Source organism: Hemitrygon akajei, chromosome 9 (genome assembly GCF_048418815.1).
Source record: "Hemitrygon akajei chromosome 9, sHemAka1.3, whole genome shotgun sequence".
In the NCBI taxonomy this organism is placed as follows: Eukaryota; Metazoa; Chordata; class Chondrichthyes; order Myliobatiformes; family Dasyatidae; genus Hemitrygon; species Hemitrygon akajei.
The window spans coordinates 114,704,324-114,719,378 of record NC_133132.1 but is presented as its reverse complement, the minus strand read 5'-3'; the positions used below and the strand labels follow the sequence as shown (position 1 = coordinate 114,719,378).

At 38.5% G+C, this 15,055-nt stretch overlaps 1 protein-coding gene across 18 annotated transcripts in view; it reads left to right on the top strand.

Annotated features, from left to right (window-relative positions):
- LOC140733456 (myelin transcription factor 1-like protein) overlaps positions 1-15,055 on the top strand; it is a 444,485-nt gene that overhangs the window by 133,427 nt on the left and 296,003 nt on the right. For all 18 annotated transcript variants that reach the window (XM_073056807.1, XM_073056806.1, XM_073056820.1 and 15 more), the window contains 3 exons: positions 7,667-7,721; positions 7,902-7,935; positions 8,220-8,282. In XM_073056807.1, the coding sequence (XP_072912908.1) occupies positions 7,667-7,721; positions 7,902-7,935; positions 8,220-8,282 (152 nt within the window). The remainder of the gene's footprint in view (positions 1-7,666; positions 7,722-7,901; positions 7,936-8,219; positions 8,283-15,055) is intronic.

The following is a 15,055-nucleotide window of genomic DNA, read 5'->3' as shown; positions in this document are numbered from 1 at the left end:
GTGATCATGGCTGATCATACGCAATCAGTACCCCGTTCTTGCCCTCTCCCCTCTCCCCATATCTTTTGACCCCACTATCTAACTAACTCTCTCTTGAATGCATCCAGAGACTTGGCCTCCACTGCCTTCTGGGGCAAAGCATTCCACATATCCACCACTCTCTGGGTGAAAAAGTTTTTCCGCATCTCTGTTCTATATGGCCTACCCCTTATTCTTAAACTGTGGCCTCTAGTTCTGGACTCACCCATCAGCGGGAACATGCTTCCTGCCTCCAGTGTGTCCAATCCGTTAATAATCTTATATGTTTCAATCAGATCCCCTCTCATCCTTCTAAATTCCAGTGTACACAAGCCCAGTTGCTCCAATCTTTCAACATATGACAGTCCCGTCATTCCGGGTATTAACCTTGTGAACCTACGCTGCACTCCCTCAAAAGCAAGAATGTCCTTCCTCAAATTTGGAGACCAAAACTGCACACAATACTCCAGGTGGGGTCTCACCAGGGCCCCGTACAGCTGCAGAAGGACCTCTTTACTCCTATACTCAATTCCTCTTGTTATAAAAGCCAGCATGCCATTAGCTTTCTTCACTGCCTGCTGTACCTGCATGCTTGCTTTCATTGACTGATGTACAAGAACACCTAGATCTCGTTGTACTTCCCCTTTTCCTAACTTGACTCCATTTAGATAGTAATCGGCCTTCCTGTTCTTGCCACCAAAGTGGATAACCTCACATTTATCCACATTGACCTGCATCTGCCATACATTTGCCCACTCACCCAACCTGTCCAAGTCACCCTGCATTCTCATAACATCCTCCTGACATTTCACACTGCCACCCAGCTTTGTGTCATTTTGGTCTACCAAAATGAACCACGTCACACTTATCTGTGTTGATCTCCATCTGTCACTTCTCAGCCCAGTTTTCATCCTATCAATGTCCCGCTGTAACCTCTGACAGCCCTCCACACTATCCACAACACCGTCAACCTTAGTGTTATCAGCAAACTCACTAACCCTTTCCTCCATTTCCTCATCCAGGTCATTTATAAAAATCACGAAGAGTAAGGGTCACAGAACAGATCCCTGAGTCACTCCACTGGTGACCAACCTCCATGCAGAATATGACCTGTCTACAACCATTCTTTGCCTACTGTGGGCAAGCCAGTTGTCGATCGACAAAGGAATGTCTCCTTGGATCCCATGCCTCCTTACTTTCTCAATAAGCCTTGCATGGGGTACCTTATCAAATGCCTTGCTGAAATCCATATACACTACATCTACTACTCTTCCTTCATCAATATGTTTAGTCACATCCTCAAAAAATTCAATCGTAAGGCACAACCTGCCCTTGACAAAGCCATGCTGACTATTCCTAATCATATTATACCTCTCCAAATGTTCATAAATCCTGCCTCTCAGGATCTTCTCCATCAAATTACCAACCACTGAGGTAAGACTCATTGGTCTATAATTTCCTCATCTATCTCTACTCCCTTTCTTGAATAAAGGAACAACATTCGCAACCCTCCAATCCTCTGCAACCTCTCCCGTCCCTCTTGGTGTGCAAAGATCATTGCCAGAGGTTCAGCAATCTCCTCCCTCACTTCCCACAGTGGCCTGGGGTACATCTCATCTGGCCTGGCAACTTATTCAACTTGACGCTTTCCAAAAGCTCCAGCGCATCCTCTTTCTTAATATCTACATGCTTAAGCTTTTCAATCTGCTATCACTATCAAGTGATGACTGCTATCAAGTCATCACTATTATCACCAAGAGCCTTTTCCATAGTGAATACTGAAGTAAAGTATTTCCTCTGGTATTCTGCTATTTCCTCTGGTTCCATACACACTTTCCCACTGTCATATTTGATGGGTCCTATTCTTTCACGTCTTATTCTCCTGCTCCTCGTGTACTAGTAGAATGCCTTGGGGTTTTTCTTAATCCTGCCCGCCAAGGCCTTCTCATGGCCCCCTCTGGCTCTCCTAATTTCCTTCTTAAGCTCCTTCCTGTTAGCCTTATAATCTTCTAGATCTCTAACATTACCTACAACTCTGAACCTTTTGTAAGCTTTTCTTTTCTTCTTGACCAGATTTATTACAGCCTTTGTACACCATGGGTCCTGCACCCTACCATAACTTCCCTGTCTCATTGGAACATACCTATGCAGAACTTCACCCAAATTGAGCAATTTACATTGGGCAACTAGTCTACCAACCCACTCTTGTTTGGGGTGTGAGACAAAACTACAACACCAGGAGAAAACCCATTCAATAGAAGGGTGAAATGATCCATAGAGGCAGCACAGGTTACTGGAGCAGTGAGACAGCTACTCTTTTGGCTGTGCTGCTGTCTTTATTTACCAGATCCAAAGATCTGGTAAAGATCTGGTAAATCCATTCCTAATACTTTCATTAAAGAGAGATAAATTAGCTGAATGAGATGACAGTGGTCTTCAATTTTTACATCATTGACTTAAGTTTCACGAAAGGAAGTCTTCCATTCTTATCTCTTCTGATCTCTCAGTGACTTCAGGTACATCAATTGACTTGACTTCTAACTGCAACTTCAGTTCAGATAATTAGGAATGGAGATTAAATTGCAGACTTGCCAGCAAAGGCAGCACCCTGTGAAAAAATAAAAATAAGAATCTGCAGCTGTACTAGATCTCCACTTATTCTGAAAACTTAATGAATTTAATAAGTATTGCATTAAGTATTGGAAATAAGTATTAAAATTTGATTTAATAAATTAACTAATTCTGAAATGGATTTGTCAAATTATTACAAAAATATAACCTTCATTTCTATTAACAAAACTTGAGGTTAAAGTTCAACGTATTAGTTTGTCAGAGCTGAGATTGCCAAGGTGTTATTTGTCTAATCATCTTATTATTGTTTTTTATCAAACAAACTGTCAAAGCAGTTGATTTGGAGACACAAGAAAGACTGCTGATGCTGGAAATCTTGAAGAAGGGTTTTGGCCTGAAGAAACAAAGCTGTAGACTATTTTCTAACTGAGGAGCAAATTCAAAAATCAGAGCTGCAAATGGACTTGGGAGTTCTACAGTTTGATAGTTTGCAGTTTGATTCTGTGGTAAGGAAGGCAAGTGCAATGGTAACATTCATATTGAGAGGACGATAATGTAATGCTGAGGCTTTTAAGGCATTTATCCGACTGTGCTTGGAGTATTGCAAACAGTTTTGGGTTCCTTATTGAAAAAAGGATGTGCTGACATTGGAGATGATCCTGAGGAGCATCACGAGAATGATTCCCGGAGTGAAAGGGTTAATGTACGGTATGAGGAGCATTTTGTGGCTCCAGGCCTGTACTCAATGGACTTTAGAAGAACGAGGTAGGATCTCATTGAAACTTAACAAATATTGAACGGCTTAGATAGAGTGGAGTGGAGGGGATGTTTGCTGTTGTGGAGAAGAGTAGAACCAAATGGCACAACCTCAGCATAGGACATTCCTTTAGAACAGGGATGACTTTTTTTAGGCAGAGGTTGTGTATCTGTGAAATTCTTTGCCATAGACATCTGTGGTGGTCAAGTCATTTGGGTACATTTAAAGTGAAGGTTGATAGATGCTTGATTAGTAAGTGTGTCAAATGTTACGGGGAGAAGGCAGGAGAATGGGATTGACAGGGATGATAAATCGCCCTTGATGGAATGGCAAAGCTGGCTTTATGGCCGAATGGCCTGATTCTGCTCCTACTGTATGTATTATCGTCTTGTGGTTAGCTGTTTATTTTCCCTCATAGATGCTGCTTGGCTTGCTGAGTTTCTTCAGCATTTTGTGCATTGCTTAAAGCAATTGACATACGCTCATGCAGAAAAAGATGTAAACTGCATTCACATTCTACTAAACCTGAAAAGATATAACAATCTTAGCATTGCATCCATTTCTGGGCACATCACTTTAGGAAGCAAGTGAAATAACTAGAGGGTGCAGAGACACTGAATAGAATGGTAACATGGATTTTCGTCATAAGCTCAGACTCTAGAAACTGTCATAAGCTTAGTCATATCTTTGAAATACTTTAGTCATAAGCTTAGACAGTTCTTAGAGCAGACTGTGCTGAGAAGAGATTTGAATGAGATATTCAAGCTTATGCAGATTTGGATATAGTAAATAAGAGAACACTTTTTGTCAGCAGATGATCCGTGGAGCAAGGTGGATGTCCTGCCTCCTTCCCTTTTTCCTCTTGTCCAGTCTCCTTTCCGGTCAAATTCATTCTTCTCTAGCCCTCGATCTTTCCTACCCCCCGGCTTCTGCTATCATCTTCCAGCTAGCCTCCTTCCTCTTCCCCCATCTTTTTATTTTGGCACCATCCCCCTTCCTTCTCAGTTCTGAAGAAGGGCCTCAGCCTGAAATGTCAACTATCTATTTATTATCCATAAATGCTGAGTTCCTCCAGCATTTTGTGTGTGTTCCCAAGGTAGATAATTTTTTAAAAATTAGGTAAATTATACAAGGAGCACATGAGGAACAATGATTTCGTTCCATCAGCCTGTAGAAGTGGAATCATTTAGGGCTCTTAGAAGGAAATTGGATAGCTACTTGTAAAAAATTGTAGGGAAAGGACTGCAGGAATAGGACTAACGTGACAGCTGTAGCAATGGCTAGCATAGATGTGATGGGCTGAAAGGATTCCTTCTCTGCTAAGATAATTGCATTACTTTGTTCTGTGATGAAAAAGTGCATGATATGCATGGAAAGAATTGAAAATGAATCTGGTGTTAATCTGAATAAAGAATCTGGTAGATGGACTGAATGGCTCTTCTCATTGCTTTATGTTTGTATAATCATATGGATAATGGAAACTTAATCAGGAAGCTTTGCTTATTAATGTTCTGGCATCAGTTCACTTTACCTGTCCTTTATTTTTCCTGATAATACGATTTGGTTCCAGGAGCCCTTTCAGTATTTCACAGACATGAATATTCTCCCGTGTGAATCTAGGTTGTTAATGTTGCTGGGCTTTCCAGTCACACAGACGTCAAGGCCAAATCTTGTGCTTGCCTTGGCCAACAACTCTGCTTGCACAACATCCCTGGGCAATTGGCTGCCTTATCCCAATTTACCAATTTACCAGTTACAGCAACTCAACACATTATATTGGTTGAAATTGACCAGTTCAATGCAGATAAATTGTTCTCATTGAATCTCGGGTCTTTCTGGCTCACATTCCTTTGTGAAATGCTGAATGACACATTTACTCACTGAAAATGAAAGAAAATCTGCTTTATGAATATGGAACAAAATTTAAGACACTATCACAATTTGCATTTATTTATCAGTTCTTTATTAATTCATATTAAATAGTATATTATTCATGCATTATACTGTAAATCAAATATAAGATTGAACTGCAGCCTCATTTTATGATGGAAACAGTTCTGTAGCATAAAAATCAGGCATTAAATTCTTATTCTGGAATGTATTGTATAAAATAGTCCTGAGAAGAGCTTAGAATGATTTTCTTGCAGCTTCAAATGTTGGTGCATTCATGATTATTGACTTGCGGTTTTCCAGCATTAGCTCTGTGCTAGTCTTTGTAGCAGTTCACAGCATTTAACTCTGAAGGTTTATTTGCTTACATACTTCAGCCAATCCCTGATTCATCAGTCATGCATTCTCAGTAGGCATTGTGCCTGTCAAGTTTTTTTTAACTGCTCCGGCTTCTCCATCCGTGGGAGGAAATGACCTCATTATTCTTACAGTTTGGTAGGAAAGAATTTCCTCCCTGGTGGCCTGCTGTAATTTCAGCAAGCTCCTGCGTGAGGGTACTGGAATCTCACATACTCAGTTCGCTTTAATCCAGCCATACAAAGGACATTTCAACTTTAGAATGAAATACAAGTTTGATGCATTCCCCCACCACTTCATTGCATGTAACACTGATCACTTTTTTTTGCAGAGAAGTTAACATTACTGGAAGGTAGCATTTTATTGTAATGTACTGTCAAATTTCTTCTGTCTGTCATGATTGCAATGTTAATTCTTTTTAGCAATATCATGACTCCCACATTCTGTGACGTTTAGATTTCAATTTACCTTGATTAAGATGAGGGACTTGAAGTTAGGATGAAAGAGCTTCTTTGGCACTTTTTAATTAAGTGTTGGAATTGAGTTCAGGAGTCAGGCATTGGTTAGATGCATGTTGTCATTCAGCTGTAGTAGTGGGCAACAAACTTTAGAGCAACTCCTTTGGTATGACAGTGCATCATTCTCATCTTTCACACTAGCTCTCCTTGAAGTATTTGGTGTGATATTTTACTAAATTGGTGCCAATCTATGGTTAGTTTCATGCAGCTGGGATGCTAACCAGAAACTACGTTTAAAATGGGCAAATTAATTCAACCCTTACAGTCAGCAGAAGAAAGAAGTCTTCAATCACATCCTGTCTTAACTGGATCCCAGAACCCAATATTACCATTAGGAGTTCAACTATTTATATTGATATTTTTGAATAGAATTAAACACCATAAAGTTATTGAATTATTTTTTTAGATATCATTGATACATTGGCATGTTTTCCTGTGTTTCTAATTGTAGAATATCGAATCTTTTTTGGCTTTTCCACTAATAAACTAAAGCTATCCTAAAATCTGGCATGTTTTTTGACAGTAAGCTTGTAAAACCTGTTTTCAAGTGCTTCCAAAGTCAGGAATGAATGGGGTAGTGGTGGAATGAATTGCACAAGGAGAAGTGTCAACAATGGACTAAAGTGAAGATGAAGAGCTAAGTGCATAATGCAATGGAATTTATCTGGGTTCATCCCTAGCCTTGAACAAGCAGATGCTCTTGGGTGATCATCAGTCCTCTGGTATTGCATTAAAAAAAAATCAAATGGTTAATATTTTGAGGAAAGCTTGTCCTTCTTTGCATATGTAATATTTATTGTAAACTTTTTTTCTCAATATTTGGATTGTTGTCCTTTTGTTTCTAAAGGATGGATTTTTAGAGGTTCAAGTACAAGTTAGAATAAAAGGAGTGATACTGAAGAGAAATTTTGCATACATTTGTAAATTGCCACTAGTATCAAGCATATGTTATTATGGTGCTTTAAAAGAAATTGTCTATATGACTCAAACAGAAAGAAAGCCAACTAAATATTGAATTGTAAATCATTAAAATATTATGCAGAGTGAAGACAATGTTATAGACTATTTCTAGTTACATATTATTGCTGTATCCTTCTACAATGCAATATTTTATGGCTGAGAAACAGTTAGCAAAATCTTTGAGCCTGCAATTGAAGCAGTTCACCTTTTAAGTAGACTTAAGTGATTCTTTAATGCTTCAGTTTATAAATCTCCCATAAAATGGGAATGGTTGACATCCATCCTAATTAATTTTATTGCAATCAACATTGTGGTTATTTTGGCAAAAAAAAATCTGACCCTGAAAAATATTGGATTGCAGTGATACATTAAGAATATTAAAGTCAAACATTTTTCTTCAAATGCAGACTTAAGTTTTCTTTATAATTATAAATAATAGGAAACATTCAAGTCATAAGTTTTATTAGCTTTTTAGTTTATATAGGGAAGCAGGAAGAGGCTTGTTAATAAAGCCTGTAACACACATTGACAAACTGCGTATGAAGGTCTGTGTGTGCTGGATAAGGACACTGAATGCCTACTAATCTGTTTTCAGATGGAGGCGGATGCAGACCAGAAGCGTCACCGCACACGCTCTAAAGGTATCCGAGGTAAGGCTACTGGCTTAGTAAATCAGTCAAACCCCAGCTCAGGGTGACCTTCATCCACCAGAGCCCCTCTGCTTGTCTCATCCTGACTGTAGTTATTATGGCAACTTACTGGATGTTATATATGAAGAACCAGGTAATTATAAGAGATGATAAACCTGTGTTGTTTTCATTTCTCCCCAGTCCCCATAGAACCTGTAATCCAAGAACTATTCAGGTGAGTGCTCATCTTAAAAAAAAATCACCACATTAGCAATTCTGAAATTTCATGCTTTTTAATGGATAAAGCACATTGTCACTTACATTGGTGGTCAGCTTATGTCTGTCTGCCCTGGAGAAATTGATTCTCTTGGGACTTGCTAATAAAGAGAATCCAGTACTCAGCCTTTCTTTTTCACCCTTTTTTTAATCTCTATTTCTCCTACATGTATACTCACAGACATGCACACATGAATCGGTGTTGGTGACAATTATCACAATCAAGCTTTTCTCTTTTTTTAGTTGTCCAACCCCTGGCTGTGATGGCACAGGCCATGTTAGTGGGAAATACGCAAGGCACCGAAGGTAATTTGTGTGCTTCAATTTAATTATTTTCTCTTTGAATGCTGGAATGAGGCAAGTGTAATCAAAGTGTGAGTTCTGGGCTGCAAAGGTTCTAGCTCAGTGGTTCCCAACGTGGGGCATAATTTGATTTTTAAGGGGGGCAATTCGAGAATGAGTTATTAACAGTGAATTTTTTCTAGTAAGTCTGTGTGAGTATGAGTGTGTGTGCGAGTTAATACATATGTGTATATACAGTATGCATACATAAAAATACTTGTGTGTATGTACATGTGTAATTGCGTATGTACTGTATATATAGTGTATCACCATCATTACAACCATCAAATGGCTTTCATAATTAAACTAATGAATTGACTGATGTAGGAAGGAACGAATGAACAAGCCAAACGCGTAAGAAACTCGTACGAGGTCGCGCCAATGCTGCTTTTTGCAGTAGCTTTCGGTTCTTGGTGGTGTGAAGGTGTGTACATTGCGTCATCTCTTTTAAACGGTGTATCTGTAGAAACAAATCGGCATTGTTTTATTTATTTATTATTATTATTATTATTTTAATATCACTTAATGTTCTTTTTTTTACAATTTCTTAGTAATTTCTTCCTCAGAACTTTAACAGTCCTTTGGTTCTTTTATTTTTCTCTTTCATGAATGCCATGTTCTTTGGAAGCTTGTTTAAACCAAGTTAATGGTCTTTTAGGCTTCCTCCAGGTGAATAGTAGTTCACTTTTTGAATAATAAGAATTATATATCACCATAGGGGGCATCAAGATTTTAGAGGTGATTAGGTGGGGCATGGCCAAAAAAAGGTTGGGAACCACTGTTCTAGCTACATTGTGAAGGTTTAGGTTTATTTTGTTTTAAATGATGGGTAGCCCCACAAGCAACTGTGAATATCCTGCTCTTGACACTTCGAAAATTGCATTCATTCTGGAAAATGAACACGGAACAACTGCCTTAGACTGAGACAGAACTCTGGCAGGAACAATGGAGCTGCAATGGACTTGTCCATTGTAATTCAAAGCATTTTTTTAAATGAAAACAAAGAAATGAATAACACATTTAGTACAAAAATAGCAATAGGACCAAAGCAGTAAAAACAACCATGCATTATCATGTAGGCACACAGAATTACAGAAGTTAATATAATCGTATCATAATTAAACCCATTGGACTTCAACAAATGTACTATAGTTTGAGCCAATATTGTAACAAAATATGCAACTAGATTCACCAAGCTTGCTTTACAGACAGACCTATAAGTAAGGTTTGCTTTTGAAAATGTAACAGACATGGAAGTGCTGTGACATTGTGCCACTGCCACTTGTGTTTTGTTTTGAAGACAATCATTATACCTTGTGCAATGCTCTAAAGGTTGCAGGCAATGTTCAGCACATATTTATGCACAGAAAAGGAGTCTACATAGCACCTGGCCTTTAACATGAAGAAAACATCAGTGAAAAAAGCAAATGTGCATAAATGTGCTGGTAAAACAGTGGGTGAAAATTCAGAGACTGCTCTCTTATAAATAAAGCAGAAAAAAAATCAATGATATGATTTACACTGACTAAAGTCACCCTTTTCCAAAAAAAGAACCTGTCTTTGATTTGATTTTTGACCTCATGTCTGTTTGAAAATTCAGTGAATTAATAAATGAAATCATACAGTTTAACATTCGGAACTGTTTGATAAACTAAGTTTCTTGGTTACAAAAGGGTCAATACTGGAAATAAAAATCTGGTGCAGCTCTGGCATCTAATGCCTTCTCCTCGTCGTTCATACCAGTATAAAATGAGTGGCAGCTTATTTTGCAGGGATTCAACCTGGCTCACCAGAACTCAGTCATGTTTCCAGGTTAAGCTGCTCTGAATATGCTGGAATAATGACAAAGTGATCAACTAAATGGGAGTTGTTTCTCATTCTAAAATGGAGGAAGAAAGTTGCATGGTCTGTGGAATTAAAAATCTATAAAGGGAAATTTAGGTGCACTTCTGCGGATGTGCCGGCTGCCCTTGAAATAGTGGCTAAATACTCTCCTTTTGGGCATCTGTCCTAGACCAGTGAGTAAACAACATAGCTGAGATGATTAGGTTCTGCACTGCTCCTTTGCGAAAAGAAAGAAATGCAATAAGTAGGGAGGACAGGGCAAATCTGACCTGAGAGCTGAGAATAGTGAATCATAAATGCTGTTGGTTTAAATAAGAAAATGCTGAGTGGCAGACCAGATTAGAACCTGGAGATGACTAATGAGTACTATGTCCCCCTGCAACCTATGTTTCATGAACAATTTTCTGTAGTTATTTTTATTGCCAGCAATTTATATCTTTTTCCTTTCCCAAATAATGAGCTGTCTAAACTACCTGCAGATTTTATGTTTTTGTTGTTGGAAAATGACATGCTTCCATTCCTTTTCAAGCTCATGCCTGACGTCACAATGGCATGATTTATCTCATCGTTCCTTCTATTCTTTCTAATCCTGGCTGCACTTTCTTCTTGAGCTTGGTGTTTTAACATTGATTTAGCAATTAAAAGTCCAGTGCTGGCCAAGCTGATGCCTTAGTATGGATGGCCTGAACGTGAGTCTTAATCTATGGAGCAGATATGACTAAGCGGAGACAATTAAGTATGATGGGTGTCAGTCAGGATGGTCTTTCTGATGGAAGTACCAAATGAAGGAATGATGGCTGCAAACATTAAAAAATTGAAAATGAAAATCCAATTCACTTCTGTTGGTGTTCCTCGACACAGTAGCTGAATCGTTTACTCTCCTTCTGTAAACTTCTGAACCACACTGTCACAAGAGCCTACTTGAATCACACTCCAAATAACTCCAGCGATATTGATGAGCTAATGCTGGTACGAGTGCTAAAAGGGCAATTTTAGCTTGATGACAAACGTGTGACTGCACTTCTAAGGTCACCCCTGAAAACGTGTCGATCTGTTCCTGCACTATTCTTGCCCATTATCTCTTTAACCATGACTGTGTTCCGAGGGAAAAGATGCATACCTAGTTGTAGCATTCTCAGAATGAGAATCAGGTTTATAACTGAACTATGTTGTGAAATTTGTTGTTTTGTGGCAGCAGTACTGTGCAACACATTAAAAAATTCTGTAAGTTACCTCAGGTGATATTTAAAAACTAAAGTAATCGCCCAAAAAGAGGGCAAAATACTGAAGTAGTGTTCATGTTCATGGACTGTTCAGAATTCTGATGGCGGAGAGGAAGAAGTTGTTCCTAAAACTCTTGAGTGTGCCTCTTCAGGTCCTGTACCTCCTCACTGTTTGTAGTAACAAGAAGAGGGCATGTCCTGGATGTTGCAGGTCATTAAGGATGCTTGCCTCCCTCTTGAGGGACCGACCTTTGAAGATGTCTTCAGTGGTGGGGAGCCTGGTGCTCATGATGGAACTGGCTCAGCAACCCTCTGTAATTTGTTTTTCAAACCTGTGCATTGGAGGCTTCATACCAGGCAGTGATACAACCAGTCAGAGTGCTCTACATGGAACATCTGTTGAAATTTGTTAGAGTCTTTGTTGACATATCTAATCTCCTCAGACTCCTGATATTGTATAGCCACTGATGTACCTTTTTTGTGATTGCATTGTTCAGTTGGGCCTGGAATAGATCTTTGAGGTATCTAGAATGCCACCAAGATCCTCTAACTACTTTGTGATTGGAGTGCCCCTAGGTAAAACATTCTCATCTCCTTGCCAACCATTACCCTAACCCATCTTCCATTCCACCCCATTCCATCCCGCACATTTTTGAAACCTTCCTTGTCAAAAATAAACTGCATTATGTTCCTGTGTGCCAGTAAGTGTCCTTTGTTTGTCACTTGCTACCAGCCAGCCATTTTCCTGCCTGCATTTTTTTATGTGTATAGGGGATTTGACCGCCAGCAGGATTTAACATAACTTGGGCTCAAGTTAATGACACTGAGCAGACAAGTGGGAGATGGTCAAAACAAAATAATAGTATAACCCACCTGAAATCCAGATTCAGATTCAGATTCAGATTCAGTTTATTGTCATTTATAAACCACAAATACAATGCAGTTAAAAAATCAACGTTCTCCGGAATTATATCACGAAAAAGCACAAAACAGACCACACAAGAAAAACCATATAACGTTTGGTAATCCCCAATCCAGAGTCCAGAGAGGCTGCTGTGTATCGATATCACACTACCATCTTAGCACGTTCCCCGGAAAGGAATTACAAACCCATCAGACAAACCTAAAGCTACAAGACCTACACAAAAACACATAGTTACACATAGTTATAGTTAACATATAGTTTCAACAGTGCAGACAATACCATAACTGATAAAAGACTAACTGACAAAGACCACATAATCAACATCTAGTTGTATCCTTCCCCGATCAGCAGTCAAAATTCTGGGTTATTGATTCATGTTCTGATCCCACCATATCTGCTGAAAAATTTATAATTCAATTAATTAAATAAATCTGGAATTTAAAAGAAAAACAACTCGATCCAGAAATGTTTACAATAAAACCATAAGTATCAATTTGGCACTCTGCTAACTTTCAGGTAAGGAACCCGTCTGGTCTTTTTGCCAAATCGTGGTTCAAAAATAAAATACTACAGACACTGAAAACTTGGTATAAATATTGGAAAAAAATGCAAATAGCCAGCAGGTCAGGTAGCATTGTGGAGAGAGAAAGAGAGATAATTGTTGAAGTTGATGATCATTTGTTGTTTTTTTAACGGCTAAGGAAGGACACAAAGATGCTTCTACAGCCAGGAATATTCACACCCCATGAACAAAGAATATGAAAACTAGTAAGTTTTAAACCTGAGTTGGGATTGCCTTGCTTTGCCTGTCCAAAACTGCACACAGGATGTGCATTGTGAGTAGGATCAATGATGCAGCTTGTGGAAACTCTATTGTTCAATTCTCCTAAGGCAGATTACTTCAGGTATTATGTGGCATCAGCATTCATTTGTTACAGGATGCACATTTATTTCACTGTGTATTACCTTTTTCTCATACTCCTTGCATCGTAGTTGATGTCTCTTTTCCAGCTTTATGCTTACAATTGGCAGGCTTAGATTTAATTCTCTTGTTTCTCATTAATAGCCAGTTCTTTTGTTATTTATTTTGTATTAATTTTGTACCTAGTTTAATTAATAATGCCTATATATATTTGGATGCTTCCCTTGCTGAACTAGTATATTTATTAATGCACATGCTTTCTCAGCTGAGAAATTATTTTATCACATTATTCGGATTTACCCCCTTCTGTTTGCTACATCAAGGATGAGGTACAGGAACCCAAAGACATGCACTCAGGAACTGCTTTCTCCCCTCCACAATCAGATTTCTGAGTGGAAAATCAACCCATGAACACTACCTCAGTATTGTCCCTCTCTGAGCTACATGTTTGTTTATTTATTTATTGCAATTTATAGTTTTTATTATTATGTATTGCAATATACAGCTGGGGCAAAGAAACAAATTTCATGACATGCTATATGCCAGTTATATTAAACCTGATTCTGTATTATTGGAACTGGACATCATGCCAAGAACTTTAGAGAGTTTTCTGAACAGTTGACAATCCCATGCTGAACAATCAAAATCCTCCATAGACTTAAACCTTGATTGTTCCTGCCTAGATTACATTTAAATAAACTTACACTTTGATTATTTCTGTCTAGATTATATTAATAATAATAGCTGAACCATTCACTCAATATTTATTTATTTAGCGATGCAACACGGTATCAGGCCCTTCTGCCTCATGAATCCATGCCACCCAATTACACCCATATGATCAATTATCCTACTAAACTAAACATCCTTCACATGTGGGAGGAAACAAGAGCACCTGAGGAAACTCTTGCAGTCACAGGGAGAATGTACACACACCTGATTGACAGTGGTGGGAATTGAACCCAGGCTGCTGGTTCTATTATAGCATTATGCTAAAGCTACACCACTATGCTGTCCCTTGACTCTCTTGATAATGAACTCTTCAACAGACTTTAAATGAAGAGGAAACGAGCTTGGGGCAACATTTCATGAAGAGCTATTTTCTACTAAAAAGTATGACTTCAGCATGCACCAAAGAATATTATGTCTAATTAAGTACTTTATTGACCCCAGTCAATTAATATGTTAGCTAATAAGATACGAGAAGTAGCATTGAGAAAGTAATCATGTAATCTGTTTAATTGATCTTTTGTTGAAAGATACAAAGGAGGTTTCTCTGCTCTCCTTTGAAAGTTGTTGTAGGTCAGTTTAGATCCATCCGAGAAAGCAGAGAGGTCTTCAGTGTAATGTTTGCTCTGAAGTATGACAACTTTCTAACAAAATGGCAGTAGCACATGTGTCATACAACATTTCATGATCATCCACAGGTGAGTCAGATAATCATACTGTATCTTCTCAGCCAGAGCCACGGTAACACTCAGCAGCACCATAAAAAGAATCACATGTAAACCCTCCCAACTATTAAGCAAATCTACAAGGAACTGTCACAGAAAACAGCATCCATCATGGACACCCACCATTCAGGCCATGCTCTCTTTTCACTGCTGCCATCATAAAGGAGGTGGAAGAGCCTTAGGTCTCACACCACTGAATTTAGGAACAGGTATTATCCCTCAACCATTGGGCTCCTGAACCAAAGTAGATCAATGTAAGGCATTGACACCCCAACACTGAACTAATATCACAAGCTATGGACTCACTTTAAATAACTCTACCACTAACGTTCTCAATATTTATTTATTTGTTTGTTTATTCTTTTTTT